This window comes from Acipenser ruthenus, chromosome 4 (assembly GCF_902713425.1).
Source record: "Acipenser ruthenus chromosome 4, fAciRut3.2 maternal haplotype, whole genome shotgun sequence".
NCBI classification, from domain to species: Eukaryota; Metazoa; Chordata; class Actinopteri; order Acipenseriformes; family Acipenseridae; genus Acipenser; species Acipenser ruthenus.
This window is the reverse complement of record NC_081192.1, coordinates 80,265,709-80,290,197: the sequence shown is the minus strand read 5'-3', so window position 1 is coordinate 80,290,197 and position 24,489 is coordinate 80,265,709. Positions and strand designations below refer to the sequence as shown.

At 40.5% G+C, this 24,489-nt stretch overlaps 1 protein-coding gene across 2 annotated transcripts; it reads right to left on the bottom strand.

Moving 5' to 3' along the window:
• Positions 1-134: 134 nt before the first annotated feature.
• On the bottom strand, positions 135-23,460 carry LOC117400422 (nucleotide-binding oligomerization domain-containing protein 1-like). Of its 2 annotated transcripts, none has more exons than XM_034916322.2 (12): positions 21,812-23,460; positions 16,636-16,944; positions 15,783-15,957; positions 13,444-15,256; positions 11,171-11,254; positions 5,603-5,686; positions 4,611-4,694; positions 3,877-4,086; positions 2,665-2,748; positions 2,194-2,277; positions 1,301-1,384; positions 135-995 (listed from the first exon to the last, which is right to left on the bottom strand). In XM_034916322.2, the coding sequence occupies exons 2-12, from the start codon at positions 16,831-16,833 to the stop codon at positions 923-925; spliced, it is 2,973 nt and encodes a 990-aa protein (XP_034772213.2). In that variant the 5' UTR covers positions 16,834-16,944; positions 21,812-23,460; the 3' UTR covers positions 135-922. The 2 variants fall into 2 exon arrangements, with proteins under 2 accessions (XP_034772213.2, XP_033856259.3); XM_034000368.3 differs by having other exon boundaries at positions 4,003-4,086; positions 21,812-23,458.
• Positions 23,461-24,489: the final 1,029 nt, after the last annotated feature.

The window sequence follows — 24,489 nt, the reverse complement described above, 5'->3', positions numbered from 1 at the left end:
CAGCGGGAGTGCAGGTGATCAGGGCTTAAATATGGAATTAGAGACTAATTAGAGATGCCCAGCTACACACACTCGAACTGCGCTATGCTATATATAATAATAATAATAATAATAATAATTCACTCTTCTTGATGTGATTTTCAATAAAAACTTGAATTCTGGAACAAAAAAACCCCCAAAAAAACAGTACAGAACATAATCACATACAAAACAATACTGTAGATCTGATTCTACAAGACACTCTATCAATCGAAAAACCTTCAGTGCCAGTCAATGAGATTTGATAAAGAGTACCCCAATACAAGCTTACAGAAGTTAAATAGAAAATAAAACCAGCCCCTCCCCCCAATACCCCCATTCACCCGGCACCTTCAACTTAAAGCTACAAGCTCATTATTTCTTTAAACAACACACTTACATTTTGTTCCATGACACATTATAGGTGTATCATTATTTATGTACAACAGACAGCCTTAAACGAACATGTTACTGTAGGAATAGGACTGAACCGGATTTGAACTGCTGACAAGACATCAAGCCACAGTTTGTTCTTGGATTGGGATTTCAAATTTAAACACATTCCAAGATGATGCCCTGACCCCTGCCACCCATCAGCACACCCACACTACAATGGTCTGCGAGGAAGACAGAAGCCACAGATTTATACACTCTAGCTGGAGAGCTGGAGCCATTTTTCTGGAGGAATGCGTCACAAGCTCTTCACTCAACAGCAAACGGGACCTCAGTCTTACATCCCAGCCCACATCTGGCTAACAGCTCAGCAGTGCTGTCCTCACAGGCCGTGCTCGGTTACTTCAAAAGGAGTAAAAACATTTGTTTCCTTGTTCTTCCTCACTGCCAACCTACTGAGCTGACGAAACACACAGAAGCAGGCTCCTGAAGGGTAACACAGCAGTGCACTTCAGTTGAAGAGTAGTCGCTTCTCGTTTATAAAAGCCTCCTCTTCTTCCAAAGACAGAAGGTTTCCTTTCAGGCTGTTTTGATAATGGGGATTGGAACAAGGTTTTTATTAATGTGTGCACATTCATTTCAGGGAATAGTACAGTATGTTAATACAGTTATAAGAGTTAACAGAACATATTTACCTAGATTTGAGAAATGCACATGCACAATCAGTATCATGTAGATTTTATTTTAAAGAATCCCATAATAATTGGGAAGTCATGATGTTGTTGTGAGACCCAGAGTAACGCTGAGCTTCAGAGTTAATGCAGCAGAAGGATATGGACAAATTCAAAATGCTCTGTCTGGATAGTGTAACACTTAGACAGGTACGTACCAGATCTCTTTTAGTGCTTGGTTTTCCAACAAAGCCTGGGAAATAAGTTTTGCACCCTCTACTGTGACCTTATTATCAATTAACCTGCAAATACAAAAGGACTGCTTAAACAAGATCATTCTGTACAGTGAAGAACATATTGAGCTACTGTGATGATAGGATTCAGTACCTAATACTTTCCTGCATGAGTGGTGTGGCCATTACTTTTGAACAGTGGATGTGTTGTCGTGTAGTCTCACATCCAGCAGGTGGGGACATAGCAAGAATATGTTTGCTATGTGATGAAAACTGGAGATGGTAAAATATTGAACATGCTGCGTTTCATCCCGTCCCAAACTAGAAATGTTTTTTTTGTTTTTATTTGTGAAGAAAAACAAAAAGTACCCCAGTAGCATAATCTAGGGGTGTGCCATATTTTATTGATAGGTTTGTAACTATAAATATGGAATGTATTTATTCCCTAGATCCACTTAAATATTATACACTGCAGGTCTTCTTGAGATAACATGCTCTATTCACAAGGCTTTAACTACACTAAAAGTCTGTTTTTATGAATAGAATATTTAATATTCATGTTGTTAAAGAAGCCAGCGACAGTTCATGAATGTCAAAGTGTATTTTTACTCACAAAAACAGAACAAAACTATTTAAACAAGTTAAGGCTTTGTGAATAGGGTCCAATATCTATTTCAGGTCGACATCTCTTTTTTCACTGTCAGACTCAGCTGTTCCTATATTTTCAATAGTTTTTCTGCCTGCTCAGCCCCTCTTTTAAATACTATATTATTACTTGATAATGTATTTTATTATTCTTTCTATTCTGTGAAAGCAGAGGCTACTTCTGTGGTGTGGAACTACACAGAGTTCAGATTGCAAAGTGTACACAAGCTTACCACAGGTGGGTTAATGCTGTGTTGACCTTGATCATTTCTGCAAAACACCTGGCAACTTCATCATTTAATTCATTCTGCACCAGCCTGGGGAAACGAGAGCAATTAAACATGTTGTGGAGCAGACAGATCTGGAGCATGGGGTGATGCAGTGCATCAGTAAACCAAAAGGGAAGAAGCTGCATTTCTTCACAGGAGGCTGAAAACTACACTGGTGGTGATGTTTTGTTTTTGAGAATGGTTTGAATGCTGAAGCCACCAGATATTCTTGTTTCTATTTTAATCATCATGTGAAAAGCCGCTTCTCCCCCTTGGCTCCCTGTTTTTTTTTTTAATTCTTGACTTGAAACAAATATGGAACCAAAAAAATAATAATAATTTCCTGATTTTGGTGATCTCTGACCTGTAATATCTCGTAGAAATACTTTTGTCCCTCAGGACAAGACTTCACAGTGAAAATACAATAATAATTACCAAAATATATGCACAGAGGTGTTCTCTTTCAATGCAGCTGCTAAACTTTTTCCTCCCTCTGTAGAGATGAGATTGGCTGAAAGGCTGAAATAATATGTTAAAACAGGTTAAAATACACAGAAGATTTGCAGGGGTACACCAAAATATACCGACACTTTATCAACACCCTGTATATGGTCTGTTCATATCTGTTTATGGGTGTATACTGTAAAAAGTTACCTGTTAAAAATCCCTACTATTTAAAACAGAATTTGTTTGTCAGTTGTTTACAAATTCAACTATAACTCAGTACTAACAGCTCACACATTATTTTGATGTGATCCCCCGTAGCGTACCTGACACGCCCTACACATCCTAGACATCATACAGCTTTAACCACTGTAAGAAAAAAAAAAAAAAAAAAAGCATGCCGACTCATCAGGTCCTACACCCAACTATAAATTCTCCAATTAACCAAGAGTGGGTGGGATCATACCAGTATGACTCGCACTGTGAGCAAACACCTTAAAAGCCATTGAACTGAGTGCTTCTCCTACACAGCCTGGTAGACCTTCCTTGAAATTTTCTCTTCCCTCTCCTCCCCTCCCTTAAACCAGTTTATGTATGGCCAACAGTAAGTTTTCTCATACTTGTTTCTCTGTTTATATGTTATGTAGGCACTGATGTTCTGATGTGGATTGGGACCCAGGCGAAGGACTTGTGCAGTCAATATGATCTGTTCCTTCTGGCAACAAAACAATGCCAATGCTTCACTGCCAAGTACTTCACTGTGGAAGAAATGTCTTACGCCAGTACTGCCAAGCATTGCAACCTTTTAAAAAGCTTTTCATATCATGCCAAGTTCAGAGAAATAGTGTAAAAGAATGCAGAGGTTACAAAGGTTTTACTACAGATAATACAACCATAGGTGTAATATGTACTTTTACATTCGTAAGAGAATATGGAATATGTGTATTATTAATTTATTTTAATATTATTTTTGATTGAGTAAAGTAGTTTACTTTCTCTTTGGGATACTAACCACAGTTACATCAATTGTCCATAGGGTGGTACTCTATGTAAAGTTAAAAAAAAAAAACATTTAAAAAACAAAACACACTTTACATTCCAACAGATAATCTTATATTATGCATCCAACTGTGTATGATATATAAAATATGACAAAAACTACCACAAGTTGACAGACTCATGACATTGATACAAGACACACACCAGCAGTGCAGGAGTAGGTATGACATTGCATGATAGTGCTTCTCGCTTGCTTTTATGAATGCTTCCAATGAGAATTGAATTCCATGGACTCCCAATCCAATGTGACTACAATGCCACATACTGTACCTCAGGTTTGTTAGACTGGGGTGATTCCTCAAGGCTTCTGCAAAGGCGATTGCCCCTTCATCGCCAATGGTGTTACCCCACATTCTGAGAACAAAGGCCAATGTGTTATGCAAAATATGAAACCTTTTCACTGCTACTTTGTAACCCCTATGTGGACACTGTGTGTTTAGGAGATCTATAACAACCTGCAGTGCAACGTGTGGTACAATGGGCAAAGCGAAAGTGAAACTTCTTTCTGTTTTTATACACATTCAGTTGTACCAGTGAATACCAGGATGGCCTGTACTATTCTACTCACCCCCACAAACGTTATTCATCCTAGTATAGAAACTACAAAAGAGCAATGCCCATAGTCCATCACCGTATTTTATCTTTAAAGTATGTGAAAACAACAGGACATTTTTAAAAGAAATAAAAGGCTATAGGATTTTTATTTAATACAAAAAAGTAATCATTAGTTGCAGTGGTTATGTCCTATAGTGTATTGGGATTGAAATAATGAATACAGATTATATCTGCACCATCCTTTTAAAAACAATCGTTCTAAGTGTTCACCAGAATGATTTTAACGTGAGTAGAGAAGTGGATGCAATAATCTCAACCCTTACCCCACATCAAAGATAGTTTTACTCTTCTGGATTGCATATGCCAGCGACTTTCCACCTTTGCTTGTAATTTTGTTGCACCCGATCCTGCAAAGTCAGAAACCTGTCATTTATCAAGTTCAAAACTAACTCATTAAAAATATATATATTGAAACCACTTCCATATTGAATTGAATTTATAAAATCGTGAAGTGTTTGTTCCAGTCGGCTTTCTTATGTTGCCACTTCTCAAATAATATTTCATTTAAACTAAAGGTTCTGCAAGGTTAACAGTTGTCTGTGTATTTCCTGTTATAGCCGTGTGTGCAGGATTAGCTTGAGTTAAAAACAATGTTCCCACTTTAGAATCCAAACCCTAATCTAGTTCCTCAAACTGCACTGCAGTCATTTTTTCAATTCTGTATTTCCCTCCCTTACAAATTATCAGATGCAACGTATTACAATTAACCTTTGCTTTAAGTGCAAGTGACATTGTTTATGTTAGTTTCCCTTCCCTTTTTTAGATACTTGCAATCGCTGAAAGTAGTTTTGGAGAACAGTTACTCACACACTTTAGATTTGTTTCATGCTGTACTACCTGGGAAAGTGCTTTATACTGTTTTTAAAAGCCCTGCTTTGAGTTCTCAAAACTTCTCATTTCTCTTGAACTTCCTCAATCTGGTCAGTGATGTACAATACATAGCAATTCCATGGTTATCAGTACTTTCCTTTGACCCCCTCAGTGACTCTCCACTAAAAATCCCCAACAATTGATTCTGTCAGTTATTCAGCTGATCTAAGCAACAGGGATAAGAGAAGTGCAAGAAAAATTAGAAGTAGTTCAGGCAATATCTTCAAGATTTTTTTTTTTTTAAATAAACATACTACAGTAAGCTTGTGGAGCAAAAACAGACTATCTGAAACCAATTTGTTTTGTGTGTTTCATATATACTCAGTGTCAGCTTATAGTCCAGACCTCTATCACTCTAAAATGAGAGATACTCAATTGTGCATACTTAAGAATCCTAAGACTTGGGCATTCTTCAATGATCTTTGCAACCCACTGGGCTCCAGCATCTGTTATTTGATTTTTGTAAAGTCTGTAAAAGCAAAAATGTACAAATATGTCAGTAACATACCTCACCTGCCATTGCTGTAAATACTAAATTAGAGTGATCAGTAACACGAAACAATAAATCATTATGATCTACATCCATCACCATCACACTTTATATATCAGATAAGTTGTTCAACAGATTTAGGTAAAAATGAAAAAAGTGGCACCTCTTCATAACATTTGGAAAAGAATGTAGTTATTTTAAAAACTAAAATATGTGACATGCCTCTATGGGCGCCTCTACTAAATCTTGTCCAAATCTCAGCATCACAAAACATTAGGTTCTTAGCATAACCCTGGTTCCCTGAAATAGAAATGTAACCATTACCCTCTGGGTATTCACCTCTTAAAGACCCAAAACCTGAATAAGATACATCAAAGCCGCTTAACGACCCTGTGATGCAGTCATGGCCCACGCCCAAGGACATAAACCTCAACACCATTTTTCCTTCAAGCCTGCTGCAATCATGGATTGAAGGTTAATGGTTACATTTCTATTTCAGGAAACCAGGATAATGATAATAACGTTCCCTTTCAAGTACAAAAACCAAAGCCGTCGCAAGCCAGGCAACATTGCAGAACGACTGGCCAGCTCATAGGCAGTCTTGACTGTGTCTGCTATCCATTTGGACAGGGCTTAGACAGGGCTTGACCATGGGACTTCGCCCCATAGCTGACAAATAGTTGGAGGGAGTCCTAACAATTCGTCCTGTCAATGTAGTACGCCAGGGCCAGCACTGGGCAGAGCGTATGGAGCCGTCGCTCTCTGTCAGACTGGAATGGAGGTGGATAGAAAGCCTCCAATTCCACAGACTGCTTCACATGGAATGCCGAGATCGTCGTCGGCAAAAAGGCAGGATTGATACGGAGTGTAAACTTAGTACTGGCCTCTCTAAAACTTAAGCAGAATGCCTTCACCTCGCTCAACCGCTATGCAGAGGTGATAGCAAGCAAAAAAGCTGCTTTAACCAGTATGCATGACTATGAAGAGGTATGTGAAAAATACAGCGAACAAGGGGTGGGGCGGGGCTGGAGATGCAGTATTGAGTGTCCTGTTGATATGCAGTGCCTTTTAAACCTGTTTTACTGTGAAAAAAAATACTTTTAAAACAGCGCGTCTAAAATAAACTGCACATGTGAAAATAAATTGAACCTGACGCGCCTGAGACGCTCTGAATAAATGGACCGCTAAGGGTTAAGCATCACATTTAACCTCCAATGAGGAATAATGTTCTTCATAAATTGCCCCATCAGGAAGTGAGCTCCTGGGGGAGACCGAGTCAATTTTGACATGGCAAGCCAAAATGGCTGCCAGATAGACCTTTAACATGGAGGGGGATTTCTGCTCGTCAAAAAAACTGCAGTATGTCTGCCATGGGACAGGTAGCGGGGTCAAACCCACAAGGTAGGCACCATGTCTGAAAGACACCCCACTTGTACCCGTACTGGGAACGCATGGACAGTGATCTGGCTTTCTGCACAGTGTCAATGACCCTATTAGAAAGCCCCAGATGGCTCAAATGCAGCTGTTCAGAGGCCAGACCCAGAGCTGCAAACTTGATGGGTCAAGATGCCATAAGGTCCCCCGTGCCTGCCTGAGCAGGTCGCGGCGCTTGGGCAGTCTCCACGGCTGGCCGCTCAGGAGCTGCATCAAGGAATGGGCCAATATGGGCTACTAGGAGCACCATGGCCCGGTCCTGCCTGATTTTCTCCAGACACAGCGGAGGCAGGGCGAGTGGTGGGAAGGCATATAACAGTTGCCTCAGCCACTGGAGTGCCAAGGCATCTATTCCCAGTGGGTCCCCGCCTCCTATTATGGAGAACCAGAGGGGACAGTGGGTTGATTCCTGGGAGGCAAAGAGATCTATCTCTGCTCTCCCGAACCTCTCCCAAATGAGGCTCACCACCTCGGAGTGAAGCCTCCACTGAGGTGGTGGGGACTCTCCTTGAGAGGAGGTCCAACACCCAGTTTGTCACCCCGGGCAGATGTACTACCCGTAGTGAGAGGTTCTCGTGTGCCCAGAGCAAAAGCTTGCGGGACACGCGATGGAGATTGGGTGACCTGAGGCCATCCTGGTGGTTGATGTAAGCCATCACTGTTGTGTTGTCTGTATGGACAAGCACATGTCTCCTTCTTCCAAAAATTCTGCAAGGCCAGGTAAACTGCCTGCAGCTCTAAAACACTGATGTGGAGAGCCTGTCACTCCACACAGCGCCCCAGCCTAGATTCTGGTGACACTGCCCAGCACTACACCGAGGCGTAGATGGGCAGGCTGTTTCCACCAAGAGCATGCCTTTAGACAGTGACAAAACACTGTTAATAGGTGGTTGCGCTTCAATGCGGGACGAAAAACACTACTGTTGAACCAGGCTGCAGTGGGCGCATGCACAGGAGACCCAAAGGTAGGGTCTTGGAAGCTGCTACCATCAAGCCGAAGTCTCTGAAACATCACTACCGTGAGCGCTCTGTTGAACTGAAAGAGCTCTAAACAGGTGGCTATTATCTGCACTGTCATCCAACAGAGTGGACAACAGGGACCTGGAATCCAAGCACACTCCTCGATAGGAGGCTGTCTGAGAAGGCGTGAGCTGGTTCTCACATGATTCATTGTAAGGCCCAACCGTTGAAGGTGGCCGGTGACAAGTTCCATGTGGGCTTCTGCCTGTGCTGGAGACTGGGCGCAAATGAGCCAGGTCGTCCAGATAACTGAGCACTCTGATGCCTTTGACTCTCAAAGGAGCCAGGATAGCATCCATGCACTTTGAGAAGGCACGGGAAGCTAGGGAGAGGCCCACCATTGTGAACCAGTCGCCTGGCCTGCTTGACTGCAACAGCTGTTGTATCATCAACATTTTGAACCTCCTTTGACAGGTTGACCTGTCTGAGGTCGAAGATCGGTCTGAGGCCACCATCCCGCTTGGGCACTAGGAAGTACCTGGAGTAGAACCCTTCCACCTGGAGGGGGTCTATCATGCGAATAGCCTGTTTTTGCAGAAGAGCTGCTACCTCCTGAGACACCACCGCGGCATCCTGTGGGTCCGTGACTGAAGTTACAGTCACGCCCCTGAAAGGGAGGGGGACCGTGCTTGAACTGCAGTGAGTAGCCGGTCTGAACGGTAGTAAACACCCAGATGTCCGTGGTGCATTGACACCAATACTCCAGATGGCTCCCTGAAAAGGGGCCCTTGGCCTGTGGCAGCAAACCCCTAGGGCTGCTGCATGGCTTGTGGTTTAGCCTGAGGCTTCTGCTTCTGCACCAGGCTGCGGAACCTATTAAAGCCTCTGCGGCGAGCAGCCGCGGGCCGGTTTTGAACACCACCTCTGGCAGCAGGCAGTACTGGTCTTTGAGGCTGCTGAGTCCTAGGACGCCAGTTTGCCACTGGTTTGCGCACTGGAGGTGGTCGATTGGGGAAACAAGTTGGGCCACGGGAGAAGTGGTAGGCTGAGCATCAAAGATTATTATTATTATTATTATTATTATTATTATTATTATTATTATTATTATTATTATTATTATTAATTTCTTGGCAGACACCCTTATCCAGGATGACTTACAATTGTTACAAGTTATCACAGTACAAGGTATTGCATTATAAAATATCACATTCCCGGCTATTACATTATAAAATATCACATTACAGAATATCATAATACAGATAAGAGCAGTTATGAAAGTACAATAAAATCAATTCAAGTAAGAGCACAGTAAAGCATACAGTAACTTATAAGTAAAAGCGAATTTGACTAAGAGCAGTTAGACCTTATTGTAACTATTACCTTATATGAGTAAAGTCCAGTAAGAACACGTAGTAAGTATGATAAATAGATGAGAATGATTTCAAATAAGAGCAATTACAGAAAACGTGAGTACAGATGCCTATAAGAGTAAAATCAAATACAAGATATAGTACGTAGTTATAGGTAGGAGCAGTAGTTGAATGCAGCAAGGTATGGAGCAATTCAGTGCAAGTCCAAGCTGATGCAAGTACTGGTACACAAGGGAACCATACAGTCCAGCATGGTTGAAAGTTGTAATGTTTGGACTACCTTGTCTCACCTTGTGTAGGCCAGGGTACTTGCAAGACTGCAGTGGCCCTCTTGATCAGCGGTAGAAACTCTTCCGACAGGGAGATCTTAACCGCAGGGATGGTGCTGTCTGACTCCACGTCCTCAGACGGGAACGCCAGCTCCTGTTTGCCCCCCTCCTTAGAGGCAACGATGGACAGCATGTCGTCCTGTTGTCAGTCTGCACACATAGCCCCCTGGGGTCCCAAGGCGACAGGCAGGGCAGGCAACGCTGAACATTAAATCAGTAATTCTGCAAGCACCGTTCCTTGGTAAGAAACAGATGCCCAGAGCTTTTCCATCCGCTGATCGCTTGGAACTGCGACACTTCTTCTTCTTCTTCTTCTTCTTCTTCTTCTTCTTCCTCGGGGGAGGAGAAGGAGAAGCAGATGAAGATGAAGAAGACTGTTTCCTGCGTGGGCTACTTTCCCGGGTGCATCGTCCGGTCTCCCTTGGCACAGAGTCATGGGGTGATGACGCATCAACCTCTCTAACAGAGGGTGTTGGGGAACAGCACTGTGCAGGAGTAAGGGACGCAGAGCCCTCTGTAGAGCTGCAGGAGAGATGTTTATTCTGCGTGCACTCAGAGAAATGTGCCTCCTTGGCATGCTCTGGTCCCAGGCAGGAAGAACATTGTCCTTAACAGGCAGTCTGGCCTTGCATGTGTCGCAGGGATAAAACCCAGACATGATGCAAGAAACAAGCAATGCAGTGTACAGTATACAGTCTGCTTATGGACCGTAACTGGGCGAGTCAAGACCCGAACAAGACCAGTTTGGTACCAAACCAGGGGTGTAAATACAGGTTGGCAGCAGGACGGTACCAGGTCGGTGACTTTAGCACTGGGTCAGTATAGTACGGTACCAGGTCGGAACCGTGAAGGTACCAGGTCGGGTCAGTGACTTTAGCACTGGGTCGGTATGGTACGGTATCAGGTCGGGTCGGTGACTTTAGCACTGGGTCGGTATGGTACGGTACCAGGTCGGAACCGTGACGGTACCAGGTCGGGTCAGGAATGGAGCGGCGACCTCCGTACCATACATGATTATTACCGTACATGATTACTTTTAATATCACATAGAATTTGTGTAAAACACAATAAATGTGAAATACATAGCAGAATAAGTAACAATTACATATCTGAAACAGCTCTCCTGTCAGGTCAGTTCTTGAAAGGAAAAATGGCGTTGAGGTCTGTGACCGCAGTGTTTTTATGTCGTCGGGGGCGGGCCATGACTGCGCCACAGGCTGGTCGAGCGGCTTTGATACATCTTATTCAGGTTTCAAGTCTTTAAGTGGTAAATACCCATACGGTAATGGTTACATTTCGTAATTTTTAATTCATTGTTGATAACTATCTGGTAAGGAAAGCTATCCATTACACTAGAAATGTAAACTTACCCTAGAACTTTGACAATTTTGGTCTTCACCAGTTCCTTTGCTAAGACTTCTACTCCACAGTCAGTGATCTGATTAACACATAACCTGGAAAAAAACACAAACATCCATGTGTTATCAAATTATGATTTTAATGTAAAAGTTTGTATTTTATTGAATGTTTATTGAAGATTCCGCATTCTATCAATTAAAACACATGTGGCAGGGTTTGACATTAACCATGGCCCAGCTGCCCGGGGCCGATAGAGATCACAGTTTGGCCGGTAGTTATGAAGTACCACAGGCCCGACTGGGCCGGTAACATTTTTTAACTGTATAATGTATATAGTGTAGCGCACATGGCTCCCGTTTCATGAACACCCTGATAACGGTGTAACTGAACTCTTCCGAACTTTCCTGCCGCACGTCGTATCTGTTATTCAGTCAGCATCTGAGACTGCGTAAGTGCTGTTGGTAATACTTGTTATCTCGACATGGCAATTTATTTATTTATTTATTTTTTTACAACTAAGCAACCAACTGCACCAATACGCCAAAAGTAAAGTGTTTAAATCAACAATGATAAATAAAGAAATTATGGAAAAAAAATTAAGACAAAAATATAGTGGAGTGGAAGAAAGATTTAATCTGGCTTCAGGAGAACAGTGAAACAAATGTCAGTTCCCCAGACTTGCAGATAAAACAGCAGCTTTTTTGGGAATTCAACATTTAGTTGCCCTCATATCCAGTCTCACAGAAATAGTTCACAAGTTAGCAGGTGTTTGTCTGCTGCTGTGACTGCAGTGAAAAAAGATGCACCGATGAATACCCAGATACGCCACATGGAAGCTGGACAACGGGATTGAATTGTCTATCGTTTTGATTTGGGTTACAATGTGTTCAGGTCAGAAATTCCATTCACAATCTTTACAGGACTCGTTCACATCAGCAGTAAGATTGGTGCTGACTTGGGAGAGGCTACAAGCGACAACGATCTGAGAACGATTATTTTTATTATGATTATTGTTTGAATAGTGTTTATTATTAGGATTAGTATAAATCTGTTAACTTTTTAGCATTGCTGTTACTATGGTAACAGCTTGGTTGCGGGTTTGCTTGTAAAAAAACGAGTATCATTTGTACACATACATTTTCAAATCTTGAATACAGTATTTTAATTTTCTGACAAGCATACCAGTGTGTGCATGCTGGCTGAAATAATAAATTAGCATATATTGAAAGGCTTTGTTTAGCCACTTTTTATTTGAGACATGGGTTCTCTTTGGTTACCGTACACATTGCTAAACATATGGAAATGAAAAACCATTGTGAAAGAATATGCATGCAAGTTTTTTTCAGGACTGAGTCCGTTTGTGTTCACAATGCAGTTTGCAAGTGCACCTACATATTGCTGTGGAAGAAAGCACTGGGGAGCACTTATCTAATTTAATGAATACATTTCTTGAATGTCTACAGTAGGAGAATGCAGTTTACGCAATTCTGCACGGTTCTCCTAATGTCGGCATTAAACAAAGTAATTTGAGAACAGACTGAATATATTTTACTGTTTTGTGAGTTTTGTAGAGTTTGGCAAGATTTTGGTGTCTGACCAAAATTTCTACCAGAGCTTCAGTTTCTCACACTGTCCATGTAGTTTAGGATTACCAGATTTCCACAGTTGAAAAACGGCGAGTTTTTTTTTTTCTTTCATTTACTGACGCTGTAGCAACTCTGAAGCCAAAAATAACAGTATATAAAATATATTTTATTTGTATATTGTCATCTAGTCAAAACATGTTAAATGTACAAAAAGCCCGATTTAAATAATTGATCAGCTATTACCATTTAAACATATGGTATACACATAATCAGAATGGTTAAACAAATAATCCATAAGACCGTTTATTTTATTTTTGAATGGCGCTAACACACAACCAAATACATTACTCTGCTATTAACTTGCCTAGCAGGGTGATACAGTCTTGTACTTATTATTGGGCCAGTTAAAATTGGATCCAGGCCAATAAAAACACTACCTCAGTGGCCCAAAGGGCCACTAGTAAAAAATCTAAATGAAGAGCCCTGTATGGAATGTACTATTTTTTCTCTTGTTAGGAGAAAGCTGTGTGGCCCACAGATTAGACAAGATCTTTAAATGAGGAGTCAGGAGGTTCTGGTTTCTAATTTCATAGCTCATCATTATTCTGTTTGGCTCATTCTTTGTGCAATGCAAAGTATACAGCAGCTGAGCAATAAGTAATTTTGAACATTAAAAAAGCCTACAGTAAATCGCTTACCTTACCACAGAGAGCTTGCTGAAGCATGGCTGGAGCTGTTTTACCCCATAATCATTAATGTTGTTATTGTCCAGATCCAGTCCAATTTGTTTCCTGCAATGATGCAGGACAAAGTTGATGGCACTGCAGTCAGCTGAGTAGGCATTGCAGTAGGTCAGCTTGATGTAGTCGGCAGAGATTCCTTTAGCAGTCAGCTTACCAACCTCTTCACTCTGGGTCTCGAAGATACACCTCAACATCCAGATGAAGTTGGGCATCCCATGAACTTTGCACCCCTCATGCTCAGACTTGAACCGCGGCAGGTTTTTCAAGTGGGATTTCACGCTGTCCGAAAGGTAGGACTTCAAGACTTCACGCTTCTTCTTCAGCATCTTGGGTGACACCAGGTGCTCAAGCAGGCTAACCTTGGTCCGGGACAGCAGCCCACACAGGAAGAGGTTGGTGAACTGAAAGTGCTCGTTGTTCTTGAAGGGGTCTTTGTCCCACGGTTTGGAAGGGCGAAGACAAGACATCATGGGAAATTTGGGGAAGTGCCTTGCTTTGCGATACTCACACTCTGCAAAGAATTTCAGGATATCCTTGCAGCCGACATCTTCATCAGCCACCAGGGAAAATGCGGTGAAGAAGGATTGGAGAGTCACATGGACAAACTCAAAGGTGGTGGGGTTTCCACAGCCGTCGTAATGACCAATGGGTCTGAGGAACCCAAGGTGCAGCTCCTTCTCTGCAATGCTCAAAGAGGTAATCTCCTCCTGGTTGAAGATAAACCTAGTCTTCTCTATTCCCTGGTGGGCTAGCTTTCCAAAAGCAATCAAGATGTCTCTACCAGACTTGAAGGTCTCACTCTGGCATCGGTTGCTCTTCTTGAGCAAGCTGGGATTGGTCAAGCGGCTGAGAAAAACCTCTGACATCAGCAGAAAGACATCAGTGATGGTGACGTTCAAGTCTGTCAACTGATAGTTATCATAAACAGACTGGAAATGTTCAAAGCATTTGAAGATAATCCAGCAGAACAAGGGAATCGAACACAGACTGCATAGATGAGGGTTTGCCTCTAGCTGGTTTAGCACCAAGGTCTGGGAAGTCCTTTCTTTGAAATGCAGGGTGGTGTACCTCCGCAAGCTCTCTGGGGAAAATCCTTTCAGGATGAGTTTCTTCCTGAGCAACTTGTTCTGGATTTCAGTGCCCATCCTTGCCGTCAGGACTTTTTTGGATCCTTTTAGCAGCTTCCCGCTGAGCAGGTTCATGAGCAGCAAGAGTGGGTGGGTCTTCTGTTCGGGCGAGCAGACTTCCGGAATGCTGCTAAAGTCAAAATCAGAGTGGATCTCATCATAGCCATCAAAGGTGAACAGCACTGTCTCAGGAAACCGCTGGATGTATTTGAAAACCGCATCCTCTGGATCATTGTCCGGGTAGCAGTTGTACTTGAAAAGCAGGTCCTTCAAGGATAGCTCATCTGTCTCCTTGAAGACGCAGAACATCCTGCAGCGGAATTTGAAGAAAAACTTGACCTGGATGCTTGGCTCCCTCTTGGACCACAGGTTCTGAAGTTTCTGGAGCAGGATGGATTTCCCCGTGCCAGCATCCCCAAGGATTAAGATGGTTTCTGCATCTTGGTTAAAGACGCCGTTGTTGCTGAACAGCTCGTCTAGGCTGTCCAAGTAACCCTGGCTTTCGTTGCGGTCATTCACCAGCTCCATGAGTGTGTCTGTGTACATCTTATCCAGCAGCGTCTCCTCGCTCTGCGCATACGAGATGATGAACTTGGTGTCCTGTCCCAGCTCACGACGAAGCTTTTCACAGTACTTGCTCACTGCAAAGAAACCAAAAATTTCAAAAACATGAATTAAGAATACATACCTGTAAAGAAAACCACAGTAATAGGAACTATTTAGGAAATAAAAAGAATATTTGGCAAATAATTGAATCATGGGATAAAATAAATTCTAGGTCATGTCCTTCAATTGGTTGCTCTCACTACCCAGGGACCTAGGTTGGGTAAGCGGTGCTGATCTTGCAGTAAAATGGGTGGCTCTCAGAAATCTGATCTCTCGCTCAACATCTGAACTGAATAACTGTATTTAGAAACTTCCTTCGTTGAGGCATTCACAGCAAAAGAACAGTGCTGAACAGGAACCTTCTACAAGCTAGGGGAGCATTTCATGACATCAACCACTAAATGGAGGACAAAACTAGCTTACCAACTGAAGCGTCATATTAATCCCATTTCTCATTCAGTAAGGCATGGTCTAATTCTGTAACAACTTGACTGAATCTATCACTCTAAAGTGTAAACACACACACACTATACACAGTAGTTTATCAGTCACTTTTCTCACCAGGATCTGTGTTGATCACAGGAATACTCTGGATTTGCTCTGATGGCTGGTACTGAATCTCCTCAAACCAGGGTCTCAGGTCTATGAAGGCATCATAGGCCTCATGCAGAATGTGTACAAAATACTGACATATCTCCTCTCCTTTGCTCTGCACCAGCTCCAGGGTTTTACGAACCTGCAGACAACATTTCACATTATAATAATACAATTACTTCTAGGATAAAAAACACTCCTAGGTTTCGTTCGTAATTTTTCCCTGAGGATAAACAGTGAACAAGTTTGTAGTTTTGACCCAAGGTGAAATAATCAGGTTACTAACAAAACCTAGGAGCATTTTGTCATGCTATACACCTTGTACAGTAATTCATTTACATCAAGTAATATAAATATTCATATTTTCACCCAAAATAAACAATAGTTAACATATTAAATATTTATCCATCTAGGACAAACATGTAAATGTGTGGACTTAAGTTAAAGTATTGACGATTTAGTATAAAGATAGGCATGTTTTAAATTGTAACATAAATCCCCCACGATCCAGCTGTTTACCTGGTTGCTAGGCAGCCAAGCCCTGCATGCTAAGCTATGACCACAGCCATAAAAAACCTAAATGCGAGAGATAACAGCATTACTATTTGTGAGCTGATTGGTTGATGAACTTGGCAAGGTATATAATGAATATAGAACAACAGAGTGTGTGTCGTGGGAAATCGCCACCCTTCAGTGGGTTATGAGGGAGAAGGCGAAGCCAGAAGTCCAAACCCTTCTTTTTTCAGCAGTTCCTTTAAACGTCTTGCAGGCGGCAGCAGACTACAGAAATGAAAAAAGGGAATGGAAAATAACACTGTACCTGGTCAGTTTTGGTGGCAAACCGCAGAATAATCTCTGCATCTTCAGTGCAAAAGAAGCCACTGCGTACTAAATTGTCCAGGACACACTGAATGTTCTTGATTCGAACAACCAGCAACTCCCGGTGCTCTGTAAGAAGCCTGAAGCTTTGCATGCACTGAGTTTGCTTCTCCACAGCACAGCCACTTTCAGTTCCCATTGCTTCAATTGCTTGTTTTTCAAGCTCAGGTTCTACCCTCTAAAAATTCTTCATTAAGGTCCCTTCTGAGTGTGAAAACCCGAGCTGTACAGACGGCATATTGCAAGGCAACTGTAGAAGAGAAAAACAAAGTTTAGTCAGTTGGAATATTGAATGCACTGTAGGAAGTATAGCCCCCAGCTATGGAAATGAAAAGCTCTGAACAGGTGTCTGTATTACCTTAAAAAGCATTACATTATAATTAGGGCTTCTGTTTTTATTAATTTCATTTCTCGTTGCTTATTTTTAGCTATTTTCAAGTTATATGTAAATCTTTTTTTTCAGGGCTTTCGCTTTTTATATACTGTATGAAATTGTTTTCAGTTACTTTCCAAAATGTTTTGGCATTTTTTTCTGTCAAAATATGTAGTAGTAACTCAACAGTTAAATGATTCAAAGGATTCAAGTGTTTCTGTCTCAACCACATGACTAAGTAGCCCATTCCATACACTCACCACTCTCTGAAGAATGGTCTCCTTCCCTCTGTCCTGTCTATCTACACTTCATTTCCAATTGTGTTTCCTGCTTTCTATACTGTGCTTAAAGTATGTGTAAAAACGTAAAATGTTACAAAAGTTAGTATTAAGGAACAGCCAGTAGCCTCAGCAGGAACATTCAACAATTTTATGGCAAACAGATCTCTTTATCACAAGCCACAATTCACAAAGGTAACCACTGAAATCTAGCTTAGATTCAAATACTCTCAAGAAACGGTGCTACTGAATTGGGTTCCCGGTTCTCTAGAAACATCTAAAATGGCGGTTTACAGTAAGAAACATCAGTTGAAACATTTTTCTGGTTTCAAAACAACATTTCTTTTTAGTTTCACTGTGTGTATTATTGGGATGAGGTAGTTATGGGTGGTTTGGAAATGTGACCTTTTTTGCAATAGAGTGAAAATGTGTTGTGTAATTGTGAACATGCTGATAAGAGAGGGTGCACCAGGCAGGAAATGCATCAGAAGTCTAATTTTTTTTTTCTCTACATTATACAAACTTATCTTCTAATACAAATTTACCAGACAGCCACTGGCCAATCTTCGTTATTGACTGCTTCTTTTATTCCAAGTACTGCAGTCCCTTTCCTGTTTTTGGTAAAGCTGTGTTTACATTGTGCTATTATCACACAACAAAACACTTTTGTATGCTTTAAGTTGGTTTTGGGCAGTAATGGGCCACTTGTGCATTACTACTAAAAACCAGCTCGAGACATATTATTTAAGCAAGATAACCCAAAGAAGAGGGCTTTACCGTAGGCAGTATATTTTCTATTAGGGTTCTATTGCTATTAGAAAATATGTACTGTGGCAGAGTAGGGGGAGGATGTGGGCAGGGCAGAGGCCCTGCACACTAAGAAATGTGTGTTTTGTGGCTGCCTATGCACAACCACAGATTCGTGTAATTGTTTAATTGGTTTGGGGATTGTTAAGTTGAACTGAGTGGTTGTTTTATTGAAAAGTGTGGCACGTGGCCAGGTGGTAATTGAATGATTGTCATTTAACCAGGGGTAACGATCACAATCAGTATTCTAACAAGGCAGTTGAGATACTTTGACAAAAAATACTGAAGCTCCATTTTTATTTTGGTTTGTTTATATGTGATATCGTTGTAATGTTAACTACTAGTGCTGCTAAGCTGTCTAGACTTCTTGTGCTTATGCCTCTTGGTACAGTCAATAAGGGGCGTGATGTTAACAGCACTGACTGCTTTTTCCTCCCAATTGGTCTTTTTTGTGCGGTTTAGCAAAATGCTGTAGGGTTTTTTTTTTGGGGGGGGGGGGGGGGTTAAAATAAAGAAGCAGTGTTTTGTCAAAAAAGAGAGGATCTCTGCCATGACTGATGCAATAACACATCGAATCAGAATCAGTTTGACACCCCTGGGCTAGGTGCAGGTTTGCTACAAGATCATGATAGTGCTTGAAAACCTGTGGCTATGACAGAGACTGAGAAACGCTATGGGGGGGGTCATATGCATAAAAACACACATCCACACGTTATCATATAAGTAATAGACCCTCCCCCCCTCCCCAGAATAAATATAACTTTTTACTCCAGTCACTGTTAAATAAGAAAAACATTTTCTTATTTCTTTTTTTGCTTTGATAGGTGCCATTCTCATTTCCTAGACCCAACTTTATTTAATATACCGGTATATCTCAGAACCTATCTCAGAATCATATTGCAGCAGCAGTGAGGAAACAATATGCTTCTGCAGTATGACTAGGCAGTGTCTGGCATGAGGGTCAGCAGCCTGTTATTCTTATGCATCGGAACGCGGGACATTTGCTAGGAAATCGGGGCTGCTTCGGCAATATAGGGACTGTTAGCATGTATGCAGATTAAAAGCACTTTATAAGGCATTATTAGTGAGACCAGACCATGATATAAAGGGTATACTGTAATAACAATAGTAAAATCAATTACAGGATTTTTCTGTGAAACAAATAATTATTTTAATCGTCCAAGTCCTTACAGAAAGAAGAACAAGAAAGAGAGCGCAACATTTTAATAAGTGACTAGTCTTTACAACTATTGTCCATCATAAATAGTTTTTTTCATTATGACTTGAATAAAGATCAGTCACTTATTAAAATGTTGCACCCTCATTTGCATGCAGTTTCTATTTTGCATGCCGCTAAACCTGTAAATTAAACCAATTTTACTACCAAACACATTCTCAGTTGTCCACACATGGCTTAACATGGATCAATTGAATTCTAAAAGTAGAAAAAAAAAGTAAGGGAAAAACACAGAAAAACAGCAACCCTTCATTTAATAATAAATAAATCTGAGAGCTTTCTTGGCCAGGCTTCATTGCAAATGAGAATTTGTTCTCAAGGGTTTTACCTGATTAAATACATGGAATGCTTGATTGATTAGCATTTCAGGTGAATGTTTTATAATTAAGCACAGAAAACACAATTTTAAAAAAAAGTACAATTGCAACTAGTGTAGTTGCCATTTGTTTACAATGGGCAGTGGTGCGCAAACTTCTTAAATGCCGCCCCCCTTTTTTTAGCGTACATTTTGTTGTCCCCCACCCCCCACATTAAAACGTTAGACCTTAAACGTTTTTTCCCGCAATTTCATGTAAATCGCATATTTTCGCTTTTTGATGGCAACCAAGCAGCATCTACTGTATATAAATAAAAAGCTGACTGAATTCAGGAGTTGTAAAACTTACAAAAGATCATCCCACAGAAAACTGAAAAGGGATATATATATATAATTACTGTGTTGCCACAATTAAATGCGGAACACCTCCGAGACATTACTACTATTTGTAGCAGTGATTGCAATAATAATAATAATAATAATAATAATAATAATAATAATAATAGGCCTAATCTACCCGCTACCAAACCACGCCCCAGTCTTGACTGCTCATGAATGTGCATGACAGTGGCAATTTCTGACAGCACTTCGGAGATAAATAACTTGTCAGGTGAAGTGAAAACATCGATCGTAGAAATAATAACACCTATGTGTTAAGGGGGGGGGGGGTGTCTCTAAATAGATCCAGGTGAATCTTGCTAAAAATGCAATCGTTTTAAAAAGAGAAGGCTTAGAATAGGAAATGAGGCAGATTTTACGTCAAACACGTAGGGGATAAGCTACCGTATCTCTTTGGATTCCCATGATGCACCGGTTCGACAGGGACTGGAGAAAAGGCGGACAGGTCTCCGATATCTTTGGACTAATCTCTGCAGCCGTGGAGCACGGAAGCTGAGACGTGGGCATGCGCAATAGATTTTTTTATTATTATTCTTTTAATTCCAAGTGTGTATTACTATTACCTGTAGAAGCATGATGGTGGAGGTCAGAGGATAGTTAGTGAGATCATGTTTTTATAAAAATGTTATATAAATGTAGTGTTTGAAATGATAGGTAGCTAGTTAGAAAATTTAAGCCATTCATAAAGATTTCTTACATTTATAATATACTTTTTTTTCATTCCATATATATTTTTTAATTTATGAATGGTTCAATTTGGCATCATTGGGCAAAAGTAAAGCATTACTACATTTGTAATTTTATGACTTTTGTAAAATATTTTTATATGTATATTCTACACATTTTTTCCAGTATAACAATAAATTAATATGTTTTCAGTAATAAACAGATGTAAAGATAAAAAATCACCATTTTCTGCAAAATAAATACAGAAAAAAAATTACAAATATCATATCATACATATAAAGTATAATATATCAGCCTAAACTTTATTATCATTTTTACTACCCCTTTATCACTATAATAGTACCCCGCTCGTCTATTCATACGTTATACATATATTTTTCTAATTCAGTTTTGGCTACATAACCTTTGAGGTGAAAAAAATGAAATTGGATTGTTAATATTATTTGTTACATAAAACATCAATTTTGCTGATTCCTCTTTGGAATCGGACATTTTCAAACTCAGTGTTGCTCGGCTGCAGAGATATTACAAATAACCGTCTCGGGTTTTTCAGGAAGAAGTGGGCGGGTTTTTGTAAAAGTAGTTTGCAGCCCTGGCACTGACAAACGGTTCCAGCAAAACAAATGACCCACTGTACACACGTACGAGACAGTCTGCACCTCCATGAACAACCTCGCCAGGTTTCTACATGAGACCATTCTTGCGAAATGAATTCAAACGTTGCCAGAAAAAACCAATCAAAACACGATTAGAACGCTGTTTTATTATTATTATTATTATTATTATTATTATTATTATTATTATTATTATTAACATCAACAAATAAAATAGGTCGCACAGCATTTTAACAATTTCTTTATCTGCCAATGTATTTACGCTCATTATGTCCGATTCACAAACAGTACAAACTAATCCGAAATTATTGAATGCAAAACAAAACTACGCATACGGTATTTGATATAGATCAAAACACACATTATAGTATAAAGTAAAGATCCAAAATAAAGTGTGGAAACTTACCAGAATTAGTTACTAAAGTTGTCATCACCTTCCCTGACACACAACTTTCTTATTCCGTTTCACAGGAAGTGAAAGGAACACTGAGCATGCGATTAGTCGTCAACAGCAGCTCATCAAGTTAGTCAGCAATTCATGGAAAGATTTTTGTCGCAAACATTTTGAAGTACTATTTCAAGACTTTTACAGATGTAAAGCCTGTGTTTATTTGCTGAAATTGCCAAACAAGTTTGCCCACTTTACTTATTTCGCTTTCCATTCCAAGTCTATGGTACTTAGGTATAAAAAATAAATGAAGTCATTTTTAACCACTTGCTAATGCACCGTGTAGCATTGTGCTCACCTGCAAACTTGGGGCATATTGGTTTATGACTAATCAGCTGTCTTGCCTGTTGTGAATGACAATGACTGGCAGCAGGGGCTTGTGGATTCAAATGTTTCTAACAAAATTACTGAACATGTCCTATTTGAATAACAAAGGAATCACTTAAAGTGTGTGCTACATATCAACTGCATTTCTATTATTTTGTCCTACCTATTTCAATATTCTTCTCCAGCCTCTGTATCATATCAAACCAAAATTCCTGTAGCCTGTAATGTCCCCCATATAATATACTAAATAAAAACAGTGGCTTGTTTATCAAAATTGTTTTTCTGTCATGTATGTGCAGGTGTATGAAATGAGCCATCAACTTAGCAAACATGCAAACATTGCTGACAGCAAGTAGCCTATAATTGAAGTGTTAGAAAATATAACAGCCAGTTATTTAGTTAAATAGTAGTGAACTACAGAAATTATTTTTTTTTAAAAAGGCAAAAAGTGATAACAGTATCAAACTGGCTACAGGAAGTGGATCAGCTGCAAGACTGGAGTTGGATTTCAAGGCAAGTTTAAGGATTGAACTCCAGTTTTCTGTTTTGTATTGTGGGAGTCCAGTAGCTTAGCAAACTGCTTTCAGATCGATGTCTGGTTACAGACATTATTTCCCTTGATGCAGCCCTGCTTCTGAAAGTAGATGCACCACTGTATTTCTCAAGCAGTGGTTTGTATAGCATTGCGAGAGACTGGCTTTGTTGGTTAGTTTAGGCATCATTTTGCAGAGGAAATGTATTCTTATCGGTGAGTGGGTGCAGGTAAAAGGCTGTTACCTTGGGAGGGCATTTTGACAAATCATTTTTAAAGCTCCAGTGCACCGAACAACTGGGCTCTCAGTGTTAAACTGGAGACTGAATACTGGTTGCCAGTTGAACTTGCACTGGTATAAAATTTCCTCACTGACTGCTATTGATTTTTTTTTGTGGATTTTTTTTCCTTAAAATTAATGTCCATGTTTTTTTTTTCTTTAAATACATTTAACAGCCCATGTTGTAGTCTTTTTAGTATATATTTTTTTCATTTGTTTTCTTCTGTTTAATTTAGCTGTGCCTCATGTAATCTTATGTGTCTACTGTTAACAGTTTCTGTAGCACTTACTTTTTTCAGGTGGATTACTGTCTTCACTGGGAAAGTTGGTGATGTACCAGTCCTGGAGTTACATCCCCAAATACAGTATATTAAAGAAAATGGGTCACTCATTTTGTGCAGTAGTTCTAATAAATAAAATGGCAGTTTGTCATGGAATTTTGTAATGGAATTTTTATAATGTGGTGCATATTGATTTATACAGTGTGAAGTGGCTCATTAGTATGCAAACTGTGCATATACGCTATATATATATATATATATATATATATATATATATTGTAACCCGGTTGGTATTAGTTACGTAATGTGTAGGATAGCCAGAAGGTGTAGAACAGGGTGAACAGATGGACGCCACACAGGAAATGCAAAACTACAGTAACTTTTATTGTGCTGCTGCTCTTTCTGCGTTATCCACAACACAACATAGAGTGTCCCTGTAGTCTTGAGGGAGTAAATCATACACGTAATAAAGTTCAGGATTGTCTCAGGTCCGTCGCTCACCATCCACTTAAACCTCCTGGCGTGGAACTGCAAGGTGAGTAGGTTCAGCTTTCTAGTGGGCACTCCCAACCCTTATAAACCACAGTTACTTTATTCCTGCGTTGCATACAGTTCCTCCAGTCCCCTCTAGAGGCAGTGCACAGACAGGCCACCCCTCCTCCAGCGAGTACGTTGGTTCAGCTCTGCTGCTCCTGGGTTACAGAGGTCCTGTACTGCAAGGTGGACACGACTGCCCCTCCTGGTACTTGGTGGAAGTCCTTTATATGCTGCAGGTCTTAAAGTTAAAAAGTATACCGTCCAGAGACCAATCCTAACAACTAATAAAACAGTACTTCAAATAAAGCACACGGTGTTTTTTCTTCCACTGTACACCGTGTGCGCCAATCTCTGCTCCTCTCAGCCTTTGTTCCCCGTAGCTCAGAGGTATAACCGTCACTGACTTATATGCATTGTAAATCCACTCCGTTGAGTAAAAAGAATTAAACACGCTGTTACTCCACGTCCCACAAGAACAGACGCGCACTTTCTGCGTGCACAAGCAGTGTGGTACTTTCCAGCAGCGTCCTCGGTGATGTTAGTGCACCGCAAGAATCTTAACAATCAGTCAGTCCCACAAAGAACGCCAGTTCCCTGTACACATTAACACAGGCCGTCTGTCTGGTAACAGCGAATGAATAACAATGCAAAAACCTGGGTTTACATACCCTTCCTTTAA